General features: G+C 55.4%; 2 protein-coding genes across 5 annotated transcripts; both read left to right on the forward strand.

The window, feature by feature from the left end:
- The first annotated feature begins 713 nt into the window (after positions 1–713).
- TMLHE (trimethyllysine hydroxylase, epsilon) lies at positions 714–13,820 on the forward strand. 3 transcript variants are annotated; one of them, XM_088173360.1, is made up of 10 exons: positions 714–850; positions 961–1,143; positions 4,695–4,940; positions 5,464–5,640; positions 7,049–7,328; positions 8,348–8,467; positions 8,796–9,032; positions 10,783–10,921; positions 11,757–12,036; positions 12,099–13,820. In XM_088173360.1, exons 3-9 carry the CDS (start codon positions 4,769–4,771, stop codon positions 11,886–11,888), a joined length of 1,257 nt encoding a protein of 418 aa, XP_088029486.1. In that variant the 5' UTR covers positions 714–850; positions 961–1,143; positions 4,695–4,768; the 3' UTR covers positions 11,889–12,036; positions 12,099–13,820. The 3 variants fall into 3 exon arrangements, with proteins under 3 accessions (XP_088029486.1, XP_088029487.1, XP_088029488.1); XM_088173361.1 differs by having other exon boundaries at positions 11,757–11,942; positions 11,975–13,820; XM_088173362.1 differs by having other exon boundaries at positions 961–1,122.
- A 148-nt stretch (positions 13,821–13,968) lies between these two features.
- On the forward strand, positions 13,969–21,127 carry LOC106862177 (uncharacterized). Of its 2 annotated transcripts, none has more exons than XM_088173358.1 (10): positions 13,969–14,984; positions 16,502–16,834; positions 17,881–18,150; positions 18,621–18,737; positions 18,905–19,006; positions 19,435–19,557; positions 19,695–19,829; positions 20,082–20,174; positions 20,457–20,514; positions 20,994–21,127. In XM_088173358.1, the coding sequence occupies exons 1-10, from the start codon at positions 14,930–14,932 to the stop codon at positions 21,040–21,042; spliced, it is 1,335 nt and encodes a 444-aa protein (XP_088029484.1). In that variant the 5' UTR covers positions 13,969–14,929; the 3' UTR covers positions 21,043–21,127. The 2 variants fall into 2 exon arrangements, with proteins under 2 accessions (XP_088029484.1, XP_088029485.1); XM_088173359.1 differs by having other exon boundaries at positions 19,737–19,829.
- The last annotated feature ends 827 nt before the right edge of the window (positions 21,128–21,954 follow it).

The following is a 21,954-nucleotide window of genomic DNA, read 5'->3' on the forward strand; positions in this document are numbered from 1 at the left end:
GTGTGAGTGTGAGTGTGAGTGTGAGTGTGAGTGTGAGTGTGAGTGTGTGAGTGTGAGTGTGAGTGTGAGTGTGTGAGTGTGTGAGTGTGTGAGTGTGAGTGTTTGTGTGTTTGTGTATCCCCTGCTCTACATCACCTGCAGCAGGACTGGAGATGGGAGGACAGTGACGACGGGGAAGGGGTAGGCAGGGACAGTGACAGTGACAATGGACAGGAACAGTTACAATAACAGGGGAGAGGATCAGTGGCAGTGACAGGGGACAGAACCGTGACAGGGGACAGTGACAGTGGACAGGAACAGTGACAGTGGACAGGAACAGTGACAGGAACAGTGACAGTGACAGGAACAGTGACAGTGACAGGAACAGTGACAGGGCCGGGGCAGCGCCGCTGCTCCCGCTGTCCGTGAGTCCTCCTGCCCGCCAGGGGGCAGCACTGCAGCGCGTCTCTGCGGCCCGGCCGTCACCGCTGGCGCTGCTCTCACCCCGGCGGCACCGGCCGTGCCCGCGGGGCCGCGCTCCATCCGCCCCTTCCACGCTCTCCGTGCGCCTACAGCGCTCCATCCCGCAGCCTCCCGGACCGGAACGGCCGCCGGAGCCGCGGCGCCTCCCGGGGCGGCCCTGTCCCGGTTCATGTCCCGCTTGCCGTCGGCCCCGTCCCGCCCCGGCTCTATGGTTTGCGGGCGCTCTGCCCCGCGCGTCTCTATGGCGGCGGCGGCCCCGCCCCGGGGCGGCTTGAGGCGGCCCCGGCCCCGCTCCCGGCCCGGCCCCGCCGCCGCCCGCGGGCTCTGGGGGCCCGGCAGCGCCGCTCCGAGGCACCGGGGCTGCGCCGGGGGCCGGGCAGCTGCCGAGGTGGGTCGGGGGCTGTGCTCGGAGCGGGGCTGGTGCTACCCGCGGGGCTCGGGGAGGGACCCGTTTGCAACGTAGCTTTTTTTTTTTCCTTGTTTTTTGTCTCTTTAAAGAGTCACCGAGACGCCGAGGTTCCCTCGGGCAGCAGCGGCCCATGTGGGAAAGCTCCGAGCGGCGTTTTGGGCCTGGTGGGCGGCGGGAGCTGGAGGAGGAAGAGGAGGAAGGAGCGGCCGAGAGCCCGGAGCGGCAGCGGAGAAACTGCGGGATCCCCTCCGGTACGGCCCGACCGTGACCAGGTCAGAACCCGAACCCTCTGTGATCCCCTCAGCACCCGAACCCTCTGTGATCCCCTCAGCACCCCGAGCCCTCCGTGATTCCCTCAGGACCCTGAGAACCTCCGTGATCCCTTCATCACCCCAAGCCCAGCCGCAGGCTCTCTCCAGCATCCCCCAGCTCTGCCCAGCACTGCAGGGTCCCAGGTAAAGCCAGGCCTGGGGACACACAGGCATTGCCATCCCATCCAAAGGGAATGAAAGGCTGCAGCCCTGGAAAAACACAACTCCTCCCTGCCCAGAGAGCTGCCTGGCTGCTCTTTGCCCAGGCAGGACCCTGGGCATCATGTGATTTAGAATTAAGAGTTTATTGCAGTAACTCCTCTTGGGGGGTTCTACCATCAAGGCTGGCTGCTTTGCTGGAAAACAAACAAACAAAAAAAAATCAGAATTAGAAGTTGTTTCTGTTGAGCTGTGTGGCCTGGAAAGGCTTTTCTTGGCAAAAATGCAAACAAGAGGCTGGAATAAGGTTGTGGGAGAGGGGTGTGCAGATAATTCCCTTTGCTTCCAGGAAAATGAAGTAGCTGTGAAGCTGGCAGTGCCTGGGATGTCTTTATTAGCTCCTTAATTTCATTGAAATCCCATGTGGGGAAGGGCTGGAAGGGGAATCTGGTTCCTGACAGCTGAGATCTGATGGAGTTGTCTGCAGGGTGAGGCCAGGAGCTCAGCAGGGAACAGCCAGTCTGCTTTTTGTCTCTGTGGTAATTAATTGTAATTAACCGAGTCAGCTCAGGCTGTTAAACTCTGCCTGTGTCCTGTCCAAGAGGTGCTGCCGTCCTGGGGGATCTGGTTTGTCACCTGGCCTTGTGCTCTGGGCTCCTCTGGCTCTGGCAGAGCCCTCAGGGCAGCTCAGCCTTTGCAGAATTCCTCTTTTTTTTTTGGTGTTCCTTCACTGCAGAGAGAACTGTCAGGTTAAAGGATCCCAGAGGATCAAAACCCAAATTCCTTTCCCTCACTTGGGACTGTTGTGCTGCTCACACCTCCCTGTTCCATATGGATCAGAAACCCTGGCTCCAGCCACGTTACTCCAGAAGTAAAAACTGAGTGAGTGTGAGCAGCTGAATGTTTGAGGTGTTTTTAATAGAAAACACCATTTTTAATTTTTTTTTTTTTTTCTGTTGAGAGGAGCTGGATAAACAGGCTGGAGGGGCTGGAGCAGGGCAGGGAGGGCAGCAGGGTCATCCCATTCCCAGGAGGGTTTGGCTAAAATCTGGTGAAAGCCTCCAGATTTGTGGGGTTTCTCCTTCCTTAGATGTTCCCATTGCTGAAACTTTTTGGTCACTCATTTTTTCACCATTTCCTTTGCCCAGAATGGGGACTGTGGCTTTTCCTCAAAGAGCTTAAACCCAGTTTTGTTTCCTTGAAATGTTTCTTGTGAGACAAACTGCAGTGTTAGGATTAGGGTTAACCCCTGGGAAACCCAACCTTCCTTTCTGCTCCTTCCTGTCCAAAGACTGATGGGAATTTCTCAAACCACAACAGATTTGAGGTTTCTGCTTTTCCCTCCAGCACTCTTTTTCACCCTGTGGGTTCTGTGCCTGCACCTCACCCACCATGTGAGTTTATGCACACATAATTTTTATTATTTAGTATTTTTTAGTTTTATTATTTAGTATTTAATGTTTGTTCCCTCCTGCCCTTTCCCTTTGAATTCTGAGGGAAATTTTGTCAGGAATTCTCTCATTTCACTGCTGCCCAGGTGTCTGGACCACATAAAACATAAAGGTGAGGTAGCAGGAGGTGCAGGAAGAGAGTTCACATAGCTCATCCAGCTGTTAGCTTTGATGAAACCACAAAAATTGTAAATCCTCGCTAATCATACAGATTTTGGGGGGTTTAACCCCTCTTAGTTTTAGTATCTCTTGGAAAGATTGAATTGAAGGTTCTAAGTGAGCTGCTTGTGGTGTTTTGTTCCAGAAAGAGCAGCACGAGATGTCCCTGATGAGGTCACTAACCTGTGTTAATTCCCTGCTCAGTTTTGGTACTGGGAGAGGAGGAGATAAAAGAAATGTGTGTGGAAAAATCAAACTGAAGTTTGTGCCAACAGGTTTGTGGGTGAGCCTTTCCTGGCATTTTGGGTCCTGTTTGTGGGTGCAAACAAGATTCCTTCTGTTTTCCACCCCTCACTGGGATAGTGGATCCAAAAGCCAAACTGGACAGGGTTTCCCTCTCTCAGATAAACTTTGTGAGTCTGTTCAGGGATTTAAGGAATTTCTTAAAGATTTTAAAGCTGATAAACATCAAAGACAGCTCCAGGATTTTGTAGCTGTGAGTTTTATTCCCTTGGTTATGGGAATTCATTCCTCTTCCTGTAGCAGATTTTCAAAGCTGGGCAGCAGGAGCAGAAAATGGATATCTTGGAAAAGGAGGCTGGAGCCAACAGGTTTGGAATTTTCTCCCAGTTAACAAGGGATAGGACAAGAGGAAACACCCTCAAGCTGTACCAGGGGAGGTTTAGGTTGGATGTGGGGAAAATTCTCCTGGAAAGAGTTCTGTGGCTGAAGTGTGTCAGTGTGCCTTCATCTCAAACCTTCTCTTCAAAAACGCTCCCACTTTTTCTCCCTAGGGATGGCTGCATTCTTTTAACAAGTTTCTGGCTGGGAATGTGGCACCTCTGTGGATTTGGTTGTGGATTTGGTTGTTATCAGCAGCTGCTGGGGTCTGTGCAGAGCAGGAGCAGCTTGGACAGCCACAGCTCCAGTGCCTGGGCTCTCCAGATAAGAAAACGAAGGAAAATCAGAAGTCTAGGATAAGAAATGCTTTCTGAGCCTGTGTCTTATCCAGAGAGACCACATTGCAGTGCACTTCAAAGGGCTCTTAAAATCCTGCTGGGTTTAGACCTGGCCCCCAGAAATCCATAAACATGACAGGCATTTAGACTGAGGCATCATCTCTTAAAACTTGTCAGGGTTTTTGCTCTTTTTCTTTGCACTGAAGAGTTGTTACAAATTTCCCTGGGAGAAATCTCCTTCTAATCTCTATCCTAAAATTAATCACGGTGGTTTCTCCTCCATGCCAGCTGTGTCCTTCACCAGCAGCAGAGATCTTCGTCCTCCTCCTCATTGTTTTGCTTGCTTTTTCTAGAACTGACCTAATTACTGGATTCCTCTGTTATTGCTTCCCTAACCAAGGTTAATGATTGCTGCAGTTCCATCCAGGAATGGTGAATCCAAACTGGGAGTGCTGGAAGGGGGGGCAAAACCTTCAGAGATGAGGCTTTGCCACTGTTTTACCCAAGTGTTGAACACAGCTGTCTCTCCTGGGATGGCTGTGCCTGGTAAATCACAGAATCATGGAATGCCTTGGGTTGGAAGGAAAACCTTAAATCCCATCCCATTCCATCGCTGCCATGGCAGGGACACCTTCCCTGTCCCTCCCACTGTCCCAGGCTGCTCCAGCCCCAGTGTCCAGCCTGGCCTTGGGCACTGCCAGGCATCCAGGGCAGCCACAGCTGCTCTGGGCACGCTGTGCCCGGGCCTCCCAAACCTCACAGGATCTCCTTTGTGTCTCCTCAGGGCTGTGTCCTGCTGGATTTTAGGACAGAGCATCACATCCGAGTCACCGTGTCCCCTGTGTGCTGGCTGCCAGGATGTGGTGCCAGAGGCTGGGGAGGCTGCTCCGGGGGTGCCATGGCAGCCCTGGACATCACTGGCCACGGCTACCCCGAGCCCCCAGGACCATCGTGGCTACCCCAGCTCGCTGCCACCCCACAGCCCCAGCGTCCCCTCCCTGTGCCTGGCAGCTGCACCAGGACCATCTCGGTAGGTGTGCTGCCTGTGGGTGTTCCTGCTGTGCCCGGGGACAGCAGGGAGGGTTGCCAGCTTTGTTCCCGGGATGTTTTCCTTCTGAACTAGCCTGTGTTAGAGGGGTGCACGCTGGGGGTGTCTCGTGTTCCCTGCAGGAATTCCCAAATGTCTTCTACGATTACTAAATGAGTAATCAAACCCAGGGATTCCTGCACAAAAACTGAGCCTTGCCTTGTCAGGCACCATTTTCTGTGCCATGCTCAGGCTCTCCCTGGCAGAGCCCCCCTCAGCTCTGGTGTGTGCCCCCCTCTGCTGCCCCACCTTTGCAGCTGAGGCCAGTGAGCTCTCAGTACTCCGAGTCACTTGCAGGCAAAGGGAATTGCTGAGCCTTTCACACAGAGGCTCCAAAGCGAAGGCGCCGCAATGTGACAATTTACATCAAGGGCTACCACAGCGTCCCCGTGGGCTCTGGGCTTCGCTTCTTGGCTTTGTTTGTCCTCCCTGTTGCCCCAAAGGCCGCTGTGTCCCCTCCCTGCAGAGCTGAGGTACGGGAGCACCGTGATGCGCCTGGATTTCGTGTGGCTGCGGGACCACTGCCGCTCTGCCTCCTGCTACAACGCCAAGACCAACCAGCGCAGCCTGGACACGGCCAGCGTGGACCTGGACATCCAGCCCCAGGCTGTGAGGGTGGATGAGACCACACTCTTCCTCACCTGTGAGTGCTGAGCATCTCCTGTGCCTGCTGGGGTGGGGGGGCAGCATTCACAGAATCACAGCATTCACAGCATCCACAGAATCACAGCATTCACAGAATTCACAGAATCACAGCATTCACAGCATTCACAGAGTTGACAGAATTCACAGAATTCACAGAATCACCAGGTTGGAAGAGACCTTCAAGATCAAGTCCAACCCAGACCGTGGCACTGAGTTCCACATCCAGGCTTTTTTTAAACACATCCAAGGATGGTGACTCCACCACCACCCTGGGCAGAACCATTCCAGTATTTTATCACTCTTTCCATGAAAAACTTTTTCCTAATATCCAACCTAATTTTCCCTTGATGTAGCTTAAGGCTGTGTCCTCTGGTTGTGTCAGTGCTGCCTGGAGAACGAGACCAAGCCCAGCTGACACAGCCACCTTTCAGGAGCTGTAGAGAGTGATAAGGTCACCCCTGAATCTCCTTTTCTCCAGGATAAACAACCCCAGCTCCCTCAGCCATTCCTCACAGGGTTTGTGTTCCAAGCCCCTCCCCAGCCTCGTTGCCTCCTCTGGACACTCTCAAGCATCTCAACATCCTTCCTAAACTGAGGGGCCAGAACTGGACACAGCACTCGAGGTGTGGCCTCACCTGTGCTGAGTACAGGTGAAGAATGACCTCCCTGCTCCTGCTGGCCACACCATTCCTGATCCAGGTGCCATTGGCTTGGCCACCAAGGCACACTGCTGGCCCACGTTCAGCCAGCTGTCAGCCAGTACCCCCAGCTCCCTTTCTGCCTGAGCATTATCCCACATCTGGGAGGATGCTGAGCTGTGAGCAGGTTTTAAACACTGCACACCTCTGCAGCAGGGTGGGGTGGTTTTCCTGCCCCAGCCCTTTGTGTGTGTGTGTGTGTGCAGTGCCTGGGTTGTCACACTCCCCCAGCAGTGAGGTGCTGAACAGATGGGCCATGACACAGTTGTTTCTCTTTTCCTTCCCCATCCTGTGTGAGCAGCTGTCAGCCCTGCTCACCGTGCTCGTTTTCTGCCATTTCTCCTCACCTTCCCAGCTGCTTGCTTCCTTTTGGTGGAAAAACCTTTATTTGGTAGAACCTTTCTACCTTTATTTGAGAGCTTGACTTCAGAGCTTTGATTGTCCTTGGAGTCTTGTCAACAAAAACCAAAACCACTGCAGATGGAGCAGCTGGGAATTTGGAGAGGGTTGCAGCAGCTGCCCTGAATTTGGAGTTGTGGCAGCAGTGACAACACCTTTAGGCCTCGTGGCCTTTCAGGTCATATTTTGGGTGGCAGCAGGGTGCAAAGAGCCATCCCCAGACTGGTGACAAGGGTGAGGCAGTCCTGGGCTGACAGGTGCCACGATCCCAGTGGGGTTTTGGTGACTGTGCCCCTGTCCCTGTGGCAGGGCCCGATGGGCACGTGACTCGCTACGGGCTGGAGTGGCTGGCCAGGAACAGCTACGAGGGCCAGCAGCAGCAGGTGATGCACCCCCGGATCCTCTGGAATGCTGACATCTACCAGCAAGCCCAGGTCCCCTCCATCGACTGCCAGCACTTCCTGCAGACACACGAGGGCCTGAAGGAGTTCCTGCAGAACTTCTTGTTGTATGGGATTGCTTTTGTGGAGAATGTCCCTCCCACCAAAGAGGACACGGAAATCTTGGCAAAGAGGATCAGCATAATCAGGTAGCTGGGCTGTCCTGGGAAGGGTAAACTTGTTTTCTTTCTGTTGGGAAAGCTGCTGCCTCCTTGTCCTGTGTTTTTTGTGGCATGGCCAGGTTTGCAGACAAATGCTCTGGCTGCTGCCCTCGGCCTGGGGTGGAGCATCCCAGTGTGGGATCCACCCTCCTTTATGGGAGAGCTGGGAATCACTCAGTTACTGAGCTGCCCCCAGAGCATCCCGTGACTTTTGTGCCAGTGGGACTGTGCAGGGAGGAGGGACTGAAGGAAGTGGCTGTCTGGGAAGAGCAGAGCTTTGCAAGGAGAGACATTTCCTGTTATGACTTGAGGGGTCGTGAGGGCAGCCTGGTCCTGGGAGCCAGGGAGATCAAAAACCAGTGGGAGCTCTTGCTGCAGAAAAACAGTGAGAGGTGTTGGTTTGGGTTTGTGCAAAGCACCACCAGCATGGCAGGCCAGGGGCTGAGCTTGGGGCTCTGTCCAGCTGTGGGAACAGTTTGATTTGCCTGGAGCCATTGGGAAAGGAGGGATTCCTGTTAATAAACAGTCACTCCAAAGAGCAACAAGGGGCTCCAGGGAATATCCAGCCAGCTTTGGTCTCCAGGCTCCCTCTCCCTGTAGCCCCTGAGTGCTGTGTTTGGCCTTGCCTGCTGTCCCTTCCCTCCTGTGTGTGTTGGAGGGGGAGGAAGTGAAAACAGGATTCTGGGAAGAAGAAATGGAATTCCTGGGCAGCCCTGTGTGGGTACAAGTAAGGGCTGGCTGCACTTCGGCAGTTCTTGTGTCACTTGCATGTCTGGGGATGATGGTTGGTGTGTGTGGAGGGGAAGGCTCATCACCACCAACCTTTTGGGGAGCAAAAAGAGGAGCTGAACTCCCGAAGAGGGCTCAGAAGCACCATCCCTAACAATGTGAATTTCATGAAATCATTGTGCTTTAATGACTCTTGTGCATGGGACAGAGGGGGATAACTCAAACGTAGAGGATGGTGTGCCTTACACAGCCCCTGAGCCGTGGTGTCTCTTTTCCAGGGAGACCATTTATGGCAGGATGTGGTACTTCACCTCTGACTTCTCCCGGGGAGACACAGCCTACACCAAGCTGGCCCTGGACAGGCACACAGACACCACCTACTTCCAGGAGCCCTGTGGGTATGTGCTGCTGCAGGGACACCTCCCACTGTCCCAGCCTGCTCAGAGCCCCACCCAGCCTGTCCTTGGACACTTCAGGGCTGGGGCAGCCTCTGGGTTTGGGTTTTGGGTGATGTGACTTTGATCCTGCAGCTCCTGAAATGTCCCAGACTCGTGTCCCTGTGTTCGAGCAGCAGCACAGGCAGTTTGCTGCCTCCTCACCAACAAAACACGTGGGGCTGGGTGTGGGGCAGCAGCAGGTGTGGGGGGAGCATCCATGCCCAGCTGGCTGTGTCCTGGGGAGGACACAGGGCACAGCAGCCACACTCATTGCTCTGTCTCTGTGCAGCATCCAGGTGTTCCACTGCCTGAAGCACGAGGGCACAGGTGGGAGGACGCTGCTGGTGGATGGCTTCCATGCAGCTGAGCAGGTGAGGCTCCAGGCCCCAGAGCTCTTTGAGCTGCTGGCCAAGGTGCCCCTCAAACACGAGTACGTGGAGAACGTGGGCGACTGCCACAACCACATGATCGGAGTGGGGCCCGTGCTCAACGTGTACCCCTGGAACAACGAGCTTTACCTCATCAGGTAACACCAGGAGCCTCTGGGGGGACACACCCTTGTGGTGGGGGTTTCCAGATGGGCAAATTTAGGGAGGAAACCTCTCAATGGGGTCCCTTTAGGAAACAGATTCAAGCAATCCCTCCCCTAACTTTGGGGAATTATTTCCTTGGAGAGAAGTGGGAAAAATCTGTTTATTTAACAGGCAAAGCACTTCCCAGCACAAAAATGAACAAAACTAAACAGCAAAACCTCTCTCTGCTCTGAAGAGATGACAGATTCAGAAGGGTCCCTTCCCTGGGTCGCAGCCCAGCTCACTCAGGCTGTTCTCAGTCCCTCCAGAGCTGGGAAATGTCACAGCCCAGGCCAGGCCTGGTAGGACACAGCTGTGAGCTCCCAGTGCTCCTCTGGGTTTTCAGTCCAGAGCAGGTTCACACAATTCCAAGAAAAAGGAAAAAACCACAGTGCAGGGAACTTCTCTGCCTCAGCCAGCCAGAAAAACCAACCAAAAGCAGAGGAGAGCTGTGTGCTGCTGTGCACTGCAGAAAGCACAGGCTGTGTGAAGGATGGGGGGCAGCAAGGGCAGTCTGTGATAACAAACTCTGCACCTCTGCTCTCCCCCTTCACTCCTGGAACCAGGCCTAAAGCTGCAGAACTCAGTATTCAACAGAACAGACAACTGGGGATACAAACATCACAAAGTCACCCCAGGACACCAGAAGATTCCATGGGCTGTGTCTTTGTGTACATGTTCCAGTGTGTCTTGGGGCAGCAGGGATGAGCACCCTGTGTTCCTCCTGCTTTGGAGGAAGTGTCAGCACCCCTGATACAAAGATGGGTGTCAGTGCTGAGCTTTGATTTTTCACTCCTGGCATTCTCCCTTCAGCTCCAAGCTCTCATCCCATTCCATTGGGGATGCAGAAGAATTCAGCCCTACTCTGGAGAAGCCCCTAGAAACCATCCTGGCATGCAGGGAACAGGGAGAGGGAACAGTGATCCCATCCAAAGGGAGCTTGGGCTGAGCTTTGAAACTCCAGTTTGGCTCAGGTCTGGAGATTGTCCAGCACTGCTCTGCACTTCCACTCTGAGCAACTCTCGTTCTTTCCATGGAAAACCAGGAGGAGCAGGTGTACACTTGATAGGAAACTCCTCAGTGCTGTGTTCCCAAAAGTCCCGTGCTGGCAGCACAACCTCTCTGGTGACCTCTGCAGCCTTCCTTAAACAGCCATAACCACCACAGGCTCCTGAGGTTCTCTTGGGCAGTGTCTTGTCTCTCCTCTTGCCTGGAAAGGCTGACCTGGAGCAGAGACTAGACAGAGCAAAAGGGATAAAAAAGGTATTTATTGGAAGGAATAAAATAGGAATTTATTGAAAGGGATAAAATAGGTATTTATTGAAAGGGATAAAATAGGTATTTATTGAAAGGATTCACTTTGGGCAGTGCAGGAGCCTGGCCAGAGCTGCACCCAAAGCAAATCCCAGATGGATTCTGGTCATGAGTTTTACACTTTTACAGGTTTTGGTTCATTTATACATTGGGGTCAATGATCCACCCACAGCCCCAGGCTATGAAGTCTCAGCCCCCTTTCCCTCGCTGTTGTTTCTGATTTTTGGGTACCAGTTGTCCTTGATTCTCCAGCTGGAAAGGAATTGTTTTGTCACTCCCGTGTGAAGAGAACTCCCTGACACCTCACACGAAGGCTCAGAGTTACACACTGAGCAGCAGAGATGCTGAGAAGCACAAAAGCTGAAACGCGAGGCATTGCTGTCCCTGCAGGTACAACAATTACGACCGTGCAGTCATTAACACCGTGCCGCACTCCGTGGTGCGCCGCTGGTACCGCGCCCACCGCGCCCTCACCGCCGAGCTGCGCCGGCCCCACAACGAGCTCTGGGTCAAGCTGAAACCGGGCAAGGTGGGACCTGGAGCTGCGTCCTCTGGGGCTGGTCCAGGCTGGGATTTGGAGCTGAATCCTGTGGGGTTTGGAGCAGGGAGAAGGGCAGGGTGCTCCGTGGGTGTGCTCGTGGCTGGGTGCTGCCATATCCCTCGGTCTGGGTGCTCCAGCATTAACAGCAGTTCATTAACACACACTCTGCCTGGGTGTTCTGCTGTCCTAAAGCAGTATCAGCTCCCGGGTGAGGCAGAGATGTTCAGTTCAAGCTCTGCCTCAGAGGAAAGTTAATCCCAGTTTCCAGCCTGAGATGAGAATCCTCAGGAGCAAAGAGGCCAGAACACTTAAATGTTCAGGTTTCATTTCTTCCAGAAGAAATTACACTTCTGAGGTTATGTTTGAGCCCTTACATGGGTAAGTGACAGCACAGAGGCAGGAGCTTGGAGCTGCCCCATCCCTGGAAATGTTCAGAGCCAGGTTCCACGGGGCTTGGAGTAACCTGGGATGGTGGAAGGTGTCCCTGCCCATGGCAGAGGGTGCAACCAGATGGGCTTGAAGGTTCCTTCCAACCCAAGCATTCTGGGATTCAGTCATGAGCTGGCCACTGTCTATTGCTGGTGAAGTGTTTCCTCTCCAGTAGAAAGGAAAGAAACCCCAAAATGTGTTTGTGGGCTGGCTCCATAAAGAGCTGTGCTGGCCCCTGGGGGACAGCTGCCTGTGGCCTCACCTGTGCCAGGTGGAGCAGGAGGCTCGTGCCCACCGTGGCACACCTTTACCTGCTCTTCCAGTCTCCAGGGATGCCCGGGACCCTGCCTGCTGTGGCTGCTGTCCTCCTGATGAGCTTTTCCGTGTCCTGCAGGCGCTGTTTGTGGATAACTGGCGTGTCCTGCACGGCCGGGAGGCGTTCACGGGCTACCGGCAGCTCTGTGGCTGTTACCTGACCAGGGACGACGTGCTCAACACGGCCCGCCTGCTGGGGCTGCAGGCCTAGGCCAGCCCTGCACGGGGCCAGCAGCCCCCAGGCCCAGCCTGGGGACAGCCAGGAGTCCCCAGTCCCACTGCCAGGAGAGCCAGGAGTCCCCCAGTCCCACTGCCAGGAGAGCCAGGAACCTCCCAGTCCCACTGCCAGGAGCCCCCAGGCCCATTTTAGGAAGAGGCAGAAGTCCCTCTGTGCCACCCTGGGAGCACCAGGAGCCCCCAGTCCCAGTTTTGGGAGAGCCAGGAGCCCCCCCAGTCCCACTGCCAGGAGAGCCAGGAGCCCTCAGGCCCATTTTAGGAAGAGGCAGAAGTCCCTCTGTGCCACCCTGGGAGCACCAGGAGCCCCCAGTCCCAGTCTTGGGAGAGGCAGGAGCCCCCCAGTCCCACTGCCAGGAGAGCCAGAAGCCCCTCAGTGCCACCCTGGGAGCACCAGGAGTTCTTCAGTGCCACCCCTGGGGAAGACAGGAGCCCCTCAGCGCCACCCTGGGACAGGCAGGAGCCCCCAGCCCCTCAGTGCCACACCTGGCCAGGTGAGCTGGTGCCTCCCCAGGTGCTCCAGCCCTCTGTTCAGTGCCTCACCCCAGCAATGACACTGCAATACCTCAGACACCTCCACCCTCCCCAGGCAGCTCCCAGGGCTGCTCAGGACAGGGGGCAGGTGGAAACCAAAGGTTTGGGATTGGTTTTTTGGGATTTTGAGCACAGGCTGTCCATGCTCCCAGCCAGGGTGGCTCAGTCCTGGTTAATCCCACCATGGAAGTGCTCCTCCAACAAGTGCCTTCAGGATTTGGAAGCTTTGCATTATTCCCTGTTTGGCCTTTTTTTTTTTGGGCTGCCAATTTTAGGGGATTTTCAGCAGAGCAGAATGGAAACCTCTGGGATCCTGTCTCTTACCACTGATCCAAGCCAAGCTGCCTGAGAGAGGGCCTGGAGAGATCCTGGTGTACTTTGGGAATTTCTGAGAAGGGTTAGCTTGGAGAAGGACAAGGGAAGCAGAGATGATGATAAATGAGGGCTGGAATTCTCACTTTTCCTTGACTTGCAGCACTGCCATGCTGCTGTTCCCTCTGCCTGTTCACTGCACTTGTGTTGAGGCTCAGCAGCCCCAGGACTCCTGGCAAACCTCCCACGGTGCCTCCTGTCCCATCTTTTTTTTAAGGAGTTGGTGTTAGTTCATCATCACACTCTGCTGCATGAACCTCACTCTTTGGGTGGATTCTTTCCCAAAATTATCCCACTCTGAATGTAACTCAGAGGTGCCTTTCAGCTCCTGTGCCACACTGGAGGGCCACGGGGTGAGGAACAAAAGCAAATCCTGCTGTTACAGAATTTTTCATTTTGCCACATCTTTTGGGCTGTTACAGAATTTTTTATTCTGCCATTTCTCTTGGGCTGTTACAGAATTTTCCATTCTGCCATCTGTTTTGGGCTGTTCCTCTGCCCTGAGCAGACCTTAGGGCAGGGCTGGGCCCCTTCACCCCTGGCTGTGCTGTGTGAGCTGCTCTGTGTCCTCAGGGCAGTGCAGGTGCTCACCTTGCTGCCCTTGTTTAATCCAAACAATGTCGAGATTGTGGTGCCAAGACACTCCTGAAATCTCCTGCAATCAGATTTTCCTGACAGCTGCTCTTGCTGTGGGCTCAGCTCCCCGATGCTCCCGGTCCTGGGGTTCCCTTGCCATCCCTGGGAGGCAGCAGGGCTCAGAGGGAGCCCAGCTGGGCAGGTGGTGCCAGGTGAGCTGCCCTCTGTCAGGTACAGCTCCAGAGGCAGCCTTGGATCCCAGCAGGAACCAGTTTTAAAATCCAGCAGGAAAATCAAACCCCCTCCAGCCAACCTCTTTCCACAGTGGGAGAAGAACACTGGGAGAGATTCTGAGTTGGAGTCACAATTTACTGAAGAAATCGCAATAATCACGATGATATTAATAAAAGATTGTACGAAAAGAGAATGGTTTGCCCACAGGAAGGGTATTTACCCCCAAAAGGTCCCTGGGACAGAGGTGGGAGGTGGCAGTGGTGGCAGCTGGGACCTGCGGGGAGATTCCCGCTGGGGTGAGCCCAGCAAAAGAAAGGATCCCTCCTGTTCCACCTCCAGTTTTTGAAGGGGACAAAGCCACTCCCTTCCACAGGCAAGGAAAGAAAAAAAGATTCGAGCGTTCCCTGCTGGAAGCGGCGGGGAACGCGCTGGGTGTTCCCGTACTGGGCTGATCCCACCCCCGAGCGCTGCTCCGCCCTTTCCCTTCCAAAATGCCAGAAATTCGCTTTTCGGAGTCCCTCGAGTGCCGTCCCCGGGCGGGCTCGGGGCTCCCGGTGCCGCTGCCGTGTCTCCATCCCTCGGGAGAAGCGCAGGAATTGCTGCTCAGAGGGTTCCGAAGGATTTTTAGGAGCTGTGGATGTGGTGCAGGAGTATAAACTGCAGAAAGAAAACTTTGCAGAAAGCCTGCGGGGTGTAGATGATCGCAGCACACCAGGGCTGAAGGAAAAAGCTGCTCCGGGCTGGGGGCGAGTCCCAGCTCTGCTGCAGGCGCTGGGAGAGGGATGGGGATGGATCATCGGCCGGGGAGATGGATGGGCCGATGTCCCCTGGAATTTTTATTCCTGTGCGACCCCTGCCCTGCCCGGCAGAGCCCCCGATGGATCCCAGCGCGGTGCGGGAGCCACGGGCAGATCCTTCCCGGGGGAGCGGGGACAGGAACGGGGACAGGGAAAGGAGCGGGAGTGGGGACAGGAGCAGGAGCAGGGACAGGATCACGAACAGGGATAGGGACAGGAGCAGGATCAGGATCAAGAAGAGGAGCAGGGACAGGGACAGGAGCAGGAGCAGGGACAGGAGCGGGCGCTGCGCTGCTGCCACTCCCGGGAGGAGCCTGGGAGGGGAATCGCGGAGGAAGAGGAGGCAGCGGCAGGAAAACAGGCTGGGAATAGCGGGGGGGAGGCAGCGAGAATCCATCCCAGGGCTGGAAAGCCACGGTACAGCCTCCCCTGCTGCCCCGGCACGGCTCGGGATTGTCGGGGATGTTTTAAACCGGGACAAGCCGGGGCTGCTTTCCCTTGGCAGATGCCGCTGTGCCGTCCCCGGGAGCTGCTGGGAAACACCTGGGTGCTCCTGGCAGGTAAGGAGGCAGGGCTGGGATGGGATGGGGGCTCCTCACCCCTTCCAAACCCCTCTGGAGCCGAGCACGGGGAGCTTTTAGGTGGGTAAAAGGCAAAGCGTTTGTCCAAGCAGAGAGGAGGTGGAAAAGCCACGCACAGCTCCTAAAATCAAATCAAATCAAATCTGCTGCAGCCAGGTTTATAGTGGGGTGATAGATGTACTCACACATAAATATCAGTATTTATGTTAATATCTGCGTGTTAAAAATAGATATGTAAAAGTAGTTGATGTTTTTAAAACCACAAATTTTATATGTTAATATCTGTGTTTGTGTTAAAAAGAGATATATAAAAATAATTGATGTTTTTAAAGCCACAAGTTAAACTCATGTGAGCGTTTTCACTGTGCTCCCTAGAAACACAAACCGTGGAATAACAGGAGGGTTTGGGTTGAAAAGGACCCTGAAGCTCATCCCATTCCACCCCCAGGCTGCTCCAAGCCCTGTCCAAGCTGGCCTGGGGCACTTCCAGGGACGGGGCAGCCACAGCTGCTCTGAGCCCTGTGCTGGACCCAAACCACAAAGATGTTCAGGCTGAGCACCTAAAACAGAAAGGAAGCTCATTACCCTGCAGCTTGATTTTGGGATGGTGTCAGTGAGCTCTCAGTGTCTGTAAGGATGAGTTTTGGCCATTGCAGCTGCAAAAGATGAAGTGTTTTCCTCTTTCCTTCAGCTTGTTGTTCTGCTCTCTGTAAATAGTGTTTTCTCAGCAGAAAAAAAAGAAAATTTTCAGAGAAAAAGAATTTTTAGTCATTAAATTGTATTTTATTCCTCCTGACCCTACAGTTTGGGGGGCAGGAAGCCGTGAAAGTCGCTGCCTTTCAAGGTTGTAAGAGTGAGAAATTAAAATTACCTGATGAACTTGACTTCACCTGCATTGTCACACCTGGTTTCCCTCCCCCTGTGCTGCAGCATCCCCGGGGAGCAGCAGGAGTTTCCAGGGCCTGGCAGGTGCAGAGGGAATGCAGGGAACAGCTGCTTATCGGGACAGGGCTGAGAGCAAACACAGCCTGGAGGATCCCTGCCAGACCCTTCCCCCATCCCTGGAATCCTCTGAACTGGGGAGGGGGCTCTGGCACCGGGACCTTCCCACAGCAGCTCCTCCTCAAATCCTGGAGCTCCTGCCAGAGGCCAGGTCGTGACAGGGACAGAAATTTCGGGAAGATTGGGCTGCATCCAGGACACCTTCAGCCCTAAAAAAAATTAGGAATTTTGTGGTTGTCCCACCCTGGAAGTGCTCAAAGGCAGGGATGGGAACAGCCTGGTCCCTGTGTCAGGTGTCCCTGTGGATGGCAGAGCTGGAATGAGAAGAGCTTTGAGCTCCTTTCCAACCCAAACTTTGCCAGGGCTCCGTGAACTGGGAATGAGCCACGGGAATGAGGTCAGTGAGACAAAAACTCGGGTGGGAGAAGCTCATTCCATGGGCTCAGAGCAGAGCAGAGCCCCCAGCCCCATCCCCTCCCCTCTCCTCCCTCCAGGGCTGCTCGTGCTCTTCCCTCGGGCTCTGGCAGCACCAGGACCTGTCCTCAAAGCCGCCGCTGTGGGATCCTCGGTGCTGCTCCCTGGGCTGGAGAACTTCACCCGCAGCGATTCCTTGTGCTGGGAATTCCTCAATGGCAGCGGCCCCCGCCCCATCGTGCAGCACCGGGGGGGGGTCCTGCCCCCAGCCCTGCACGCTCCCTATGCAGGACGAGCAGTTTTCCACCCATCCAACGGATCTCTCCTGCTGGAGGATGTCCAGGAAAGCGACAGTGGCACCTACAGAGTGACAGGAGGCAGGGAGAGCCTGGAATTCCAGCTGGAAGTGCTCCGTGAGTGCTGGGGGTGGGAGGGGGGTGATGGATCCGAGCAGGGCAAGGCGCTGGCAGAGGGGATTCCTCGGATGGGGAGTCCTGAGCTTGTCTGCGTCTGTCACGAGTGGAGACGGCACCAAGAGACCTTGGGAGGAGGTTCCCAACCTGTCCTGGGGGAGCAGATCTGGAAGTGCCGCCCTGTGAGACCTTCCAGGGGACAGAGGGACAAAGGGACAAAGGGACAAGTTCCATCCTGGAAAGACAATTCCCTCCCTCCCTCGTTTCCCACATTCCAGTGCAGGGATGGAGGGACCAGTAACAGCATGGAAGAACCAGTGGGGTGATGGGGATGGAGGGACCAGAGGGATAAGGGAGGGGCTGGTGGCACTCTGGTGACTCTGCCACCTGCAGGGTCCCTCTCCCAGGCACCCGGCAGAGCCAACAGAGCTGAGGTTTCTGCAGAAGCCACCACCCCTCAGGCCAGCCTGTCCCGTTTGTCCTCTGCAGGCGCCAGCTGCCACCACAGAGACCAGAGGCGCTTGAGAGGCCCCAAAGCCCCTCCCCAGAATTCTGCCAGCAATTCCCTTAATGTGCTCTGGTTTATCCAGCTCCCACCAGCCACTCCATGGCCACAGTGCCACCGCAGCCCTGGGCCTCTCCTCCAAACACACACGACCCAAGTGGGATCTGCTATTTCCTCATTTCCTGGCACATTTCAAAGTCTATTTATCCACATCCATTACAAGCAATGATTCAACTGGAAAAAAAAACAGTCCTGAAAGCACAGCAGCAGGATGGATTTCCCAAGGGAAAGGCAGCTGTGACCACACTGTGGCTGTGGTGGCAATTGCAGCCCAAGGGCCACCAGGGATGCTCTGGGTCACGGTCACTGGCACAGGTGCCCAGAGCAGCTGTGGCTGCCCCTGGAGGTGTCCAAGGCCAGGTTGGAGCAGCCTGGGACAGTGGGATGTGCCCCGGGGTGGCACTGGATGGACTTTAAGGTCCCTCCAGCCCAAACCGTTTTGTGATTCTGTGTCTGACAGGAGTTTCTGTTCCCTTTCCAGAGCCCGTGTCCCGCCCTCAGCTCTGGGCCAGCAGCCTCGTGGCTCGGGCCACTGGCCGGGTTGTGTGTGAGGTGGCAGAGGGCAGAGTGGGCAGCATCACCTGGAGGAAGGATGGGCAGCCCCTGAGCCCAGACAGAGTCTCGTGGCTGTCCAGCAGCTGCAGCGTTCTGTACCTGAGGCCAGCCAAGAGGTCGGACTGTGGCTCCTATTCCTGCAACGCCAGCAACGGCATCAGCTGGCAGGAAACCTCCCTGGAGGTCACCATTGAAGGTCTCACCTCCCACTGCTCCTCCTGCTCCCCAGCCTTCCCTCAGTGATCCCACCCCATCCCTGTCTCCATCCCCTGAGGTCCCAGGGATGCCAGGGGCTGCCCCATGGGATGATGAGCAGCAATTCCCACCTCTGACCCCACCAGGGCACAGCCCTTGGCAGGAGTTTTGGGGGTTCCCTCTTGGGGCAACTCCAAAACCACCATGGCCAAGGTGATGCTGAGCAGGACAAGGGCAGGAGGGAGCCAGGGAGCCCGTGGGGAGCACCCAGCCCAGGCTGGGCATGGCATGGAGTGGGTTTGGCCACCAAATTAATGGGATCTGGCAAATAAACGGGATCTGTCCTGGTGATGGAGGATTCCTGTGGCCACCAGAGCTGGGGGGGCTGGTCCTGTTGGTGTCCTGCTGGTCCTGCTGGTCCTGCTGGTCCTGCTGGTCCTGGCTCTGCCCCTCGGGGTCTCTCTTTTCCAGGTCTCTCCCGGCGTTTGAAGCACACCCTGAGGATGTCCGTGGTCGCCGTGGTGTTCGCTGTAATCTCGGCCTGGGGGTTAATTATTCCCGTCTGCCAGTCCCAAAAGCTCAGGATAAGTGAGTAGTGAGGAGCAGGACCCCATTTCCCTTGTCTGGGGGGGAGAGCAAAGAGCATTGCCCTGGGAACCCCCAAATGCTGGGATGTTCTATAGGGTGGGCAGGGGTGATGGCTGGCAGGGATTGCCGGGGTCACTGCAGTCACCCCCCTGTGCTCTGGGATTTAGGGGGGGAGCTCTGGAGGTGGCTCAGCTGCTACACCTGCGGGCTGGTGTGCATCGCCTGCATCCTGGAGGGCACCGCCGGCGTCCTCTGGATGTGGGAGGAAGGTCAGAGGGGCTGGGGGGGTTTGGAGGGAGGGGGGACAGACCCCAGGGGAGATGAGAGCCCAGAGAGGAAGGCAGGGAGGGACGGGGGGGGGGGTCACACCATGGGGTGGGGGGGAGAGACACATCTGGGTCAGTACAGGATCCGTGTGTGCTCCATGTGTGACCCATGTGTGATCTCCAGCTCTGGGGGAGCCTGGAGCTCCACGTGCAATACACGCCCCCCAAATTAATGAATTAATCCAGTTATTGCCCTTTCCCCAGAGCCCTTTCCCAGGATGAGTCCCAGCAGGACAAAGTGATCAGAGAATGCAGAGGCTGCAAGGAAAGGCCGGGAGTCAGAGGAGGGTGGGGAAGGGATGCGATGCGGGGCTCCAGGAGGGGTGGGCATGGGGACATCGGGGTCTCTGCTCTGTCCCTTTGTCTCTCAGGCCCTTCCGTGGCTGTGATCCTCCCTGAGATCACCCTGAGCTACCTCACCGTGGTCACCTTCCTGGTTGCCACCACCGTGATTTTCCAGCCGGCAGATTTCAGCCATCTGAAGAGCAGAAAAGGTGAGGGGGTCCCACCATGACGGACCAAACTGCTCCACGGGGCTTACTCCACCCTGAACATCACCCCTAATTTTTAAGATGAGAAGTGCTGCGGGTCGCTCCGCAGTGCCCGGCTGAGGCCAGCCCTGCACCCACAGCTCTTGTCACCCTTTTTCCTCGCCCTCACCCCGTCCCTGCAGCCCAGCGCACCATGGGCTACGCCGCGCCCGGCGCCGTGGTGGCCGTGGTGCTCAGCAGCTCCTTCCTCATCAAGAGCATCCACCAGCGCCACGGTGAGCACAGACCCTCGGGGGTGACCCAAGCCACGCCTCGAGCAGCCCCCACCTCCCTTCAGCTCCTCTCACACCCCCAAAACCAAACCCACCCCCCCCGGGAGTTTCGGGGAAGGGAGATCTTGGCAGGAGCAAAGCTCAGTTTCAACGTCCTCCGTCTGTTTTATTTCCTATTTTTTGTGTGTTTGTGCTTTCGTGGTGGCATCCTGCCCTCCTCCCTTGGCTGCCCTGCTCTGTTGTCGCCGGTGGCAGAAGGAGGATGCACGGAGTTCATGGATGTCACCATCCTGGTGGCCAGCACGGCGGCCGTGGCAGCCCTGCCGCTCCTGGCCATCGGCCTCTGCTGTGAGTCCGCTCCTTCCTCCTCTTCCTCAGGGTCCCCGCTCCACCCAGCAGCCACTGGAGTCATTTCAAAAAGCTTTATTTGGTTTTTGTGAAGCCCCCGTGGGCAGCGGTTCCCACTGAGTGTTTCCCTTCCCTGGGAAACCCAAACCAAATCCCAAATCCAGAATCCCAGGGACTGAATCCTAAATCCCACACCCCAGGGACTGAATCCTAAATCCCACACCCCATCCTTGGTGCCTCTCCCTCCTTCTCCTGATCTGGGCACAGATTTTTCTTTTGCAGATCAAAGGACTCAGGGCTGGCACAAGGACAATGATGGCTCTTGGACAGACAAAGTCAGGTAGGTCCTTTATTCCTATTTTCCACATAAATTCCTATTTTCCACGTGAATTTGTACATCTTGAAGTGAAAGGAGCAGGATGTGGAAACTCTCCTGTGTTTTATGGGATGTTAAGAAAGATCCAACCTTGGGTTCTTGCTGGGTTCAGGGGGAGGCTCTGGTGGGGTCCCCATCCAGAAAAGCATTTGAGAGCCCTCTCAAAACTCCCTTTATGGCCTCAGCCTGAAGATTTTAAGCCTTAATTCCTCCTGGATTTCCATGGATTAACAGAATGGTTTGGGTGGAAAGGGAACTCTAAGATTATCCTGTTCCACCTCCCACTGTCCCAGGCTGCTCCAAGCCCCATCCAGCCTGGCCTTGGACATTCCCAGGGATCCAGGGGCAGCCCCAGCTGCTCTGGGCACCTCTGCCAGGGCAATTCCCACCCTGCCAGGGAACAATTTGGATGCTCAGCATGTGCCCCCTCCTCTTCCCTCCAGCTCCTTTGAGATGTCTCAGCCAGACACCAAGGACACCATTCCCAGCTGAGATCCATGGGGTGTCTCTCCCCTGGCTAAGCCAGCCCCACTTTGGGTTCCTCTATGATCCTCATAATAAACATCCACGAAATTAACCTGATTCTGCCTTTTTTTTTTAATAAAACAGACCCAGGAGAGGCCAAATGCACATTTGCCCCTTTCTCTCTCCAGAAAACCAAAGCCTGAAATAGAGAAGCCCCTTCAGCAGCAGCTGCAGGAGTTCCTCTTTATTTAATTTATCTTTATTTAATATTTATCTTTATTGAATTTATCTTTATTTAATATTTACCTTTATTTCATATTTGTTTACAACAATTTAGAGCTATTTGTGGAAGATACACCTGGCAGTAGCATGAAATACTTCTCTGGGTGTAACCCTGTGGTAACCTGAAATAGATTCTGGCTTTAGCAGTAGTAAAGGCAGAGGAAGGACAAGAAGGCACAGAAAGCAGGGAGGGAGGAGGTGGAAGCTGTCAACAGCTCCTCCCCAGGTCCATCCCAGGCCGTCTGACACACTCTGGGATTTATTTACTCCAGGCAGGATTAAAGCACACCCAGCCTGTGCCAGGGGCCTGGCACAACACCCTGAGGTGTTTCCTGCAGCCCAAGGGAGGCTTTTCCAACCACAAGCAGCTGCTGAGCACAGCCCTGCACCCCAAGGCCCCCACTGGACCCCAAACCTCCCCAAAAAGCCCCCCTGGAGCAGCCCTGACCCAGCTCCTCGGGAGGCAGCTCCTCCTGGGCACTGCCAGGGCACTGCCAGGCTCCTGTGACTCAGGGAACGGGGCCAGGTTAAAAATACCCTCAGGCAGATTTGGAGCAGAGCTGTGGGGCTGTTTTTAAGCCCAGCTCAGTCCCTCGGGCTCAGGAGGAGGCGAGGGAGGGGATGGGGATGCAGGAACCCCCCAGGAGCAAGGGATCA

This window comes from Sturnus vulgaris, chromosome 14 (assembly GCF_052056855.1).
Source record: "Sturnus vulgaris isolate bStuVul1 chromosome 14, bStuVul1.hap1, whole genome shotgun sequence".
Lineage (NCBI taxonomy): Eukaryota > Metazoa > Chordata > Aves > Passeriformes > Sturnidae > Sturnus > Sturnus vulgaris.

Coding starts and splice junctions, on each gene's coding strand:
- TMLHE (XM_088173360.1), top strand. CDS start 4,769: ATGTGGTGCCAGAGGCTGGGGAGGCTGCTCCGGGGGTGCCATGGCAGC. Junction 4,941..5,463: donor GCTGCACCAGGACCATCTCG/GTAGGTGTGCTG, acceptor CCCTCCCTGCAG/AGCTGAGGTACGGGAGCACC. Junction 8,468..8,795: donor TACTTCCAGGAGCCCTGTGG/GTATGTGCTGCT, acceptor GTCTCTGTGCAG/CATCCAGGTGTTCCACTGCC.
- LOC106862177 (XM_088173358.1), top strand. CDS start 14,930: ATGCCGCTGTGCCGTCCCCGGGAGCTGCTGGGAAACACCTGGGTGCTC. Junction 18,738..18,904: donor GTCCCAAAAGCTCAGGATAA/GTGAGTAGTGAG, acceptor TCTGGGATTTAG/GGGGGGAGCTCTGGAGGTGG. Junction 19,830..20,081: donor GAGCATCCACCAGCGCCACG/GTGAGCACAGAC, acceptor CGCCGGTGGCAG/AAGGAGGATGCACGGAGTTC.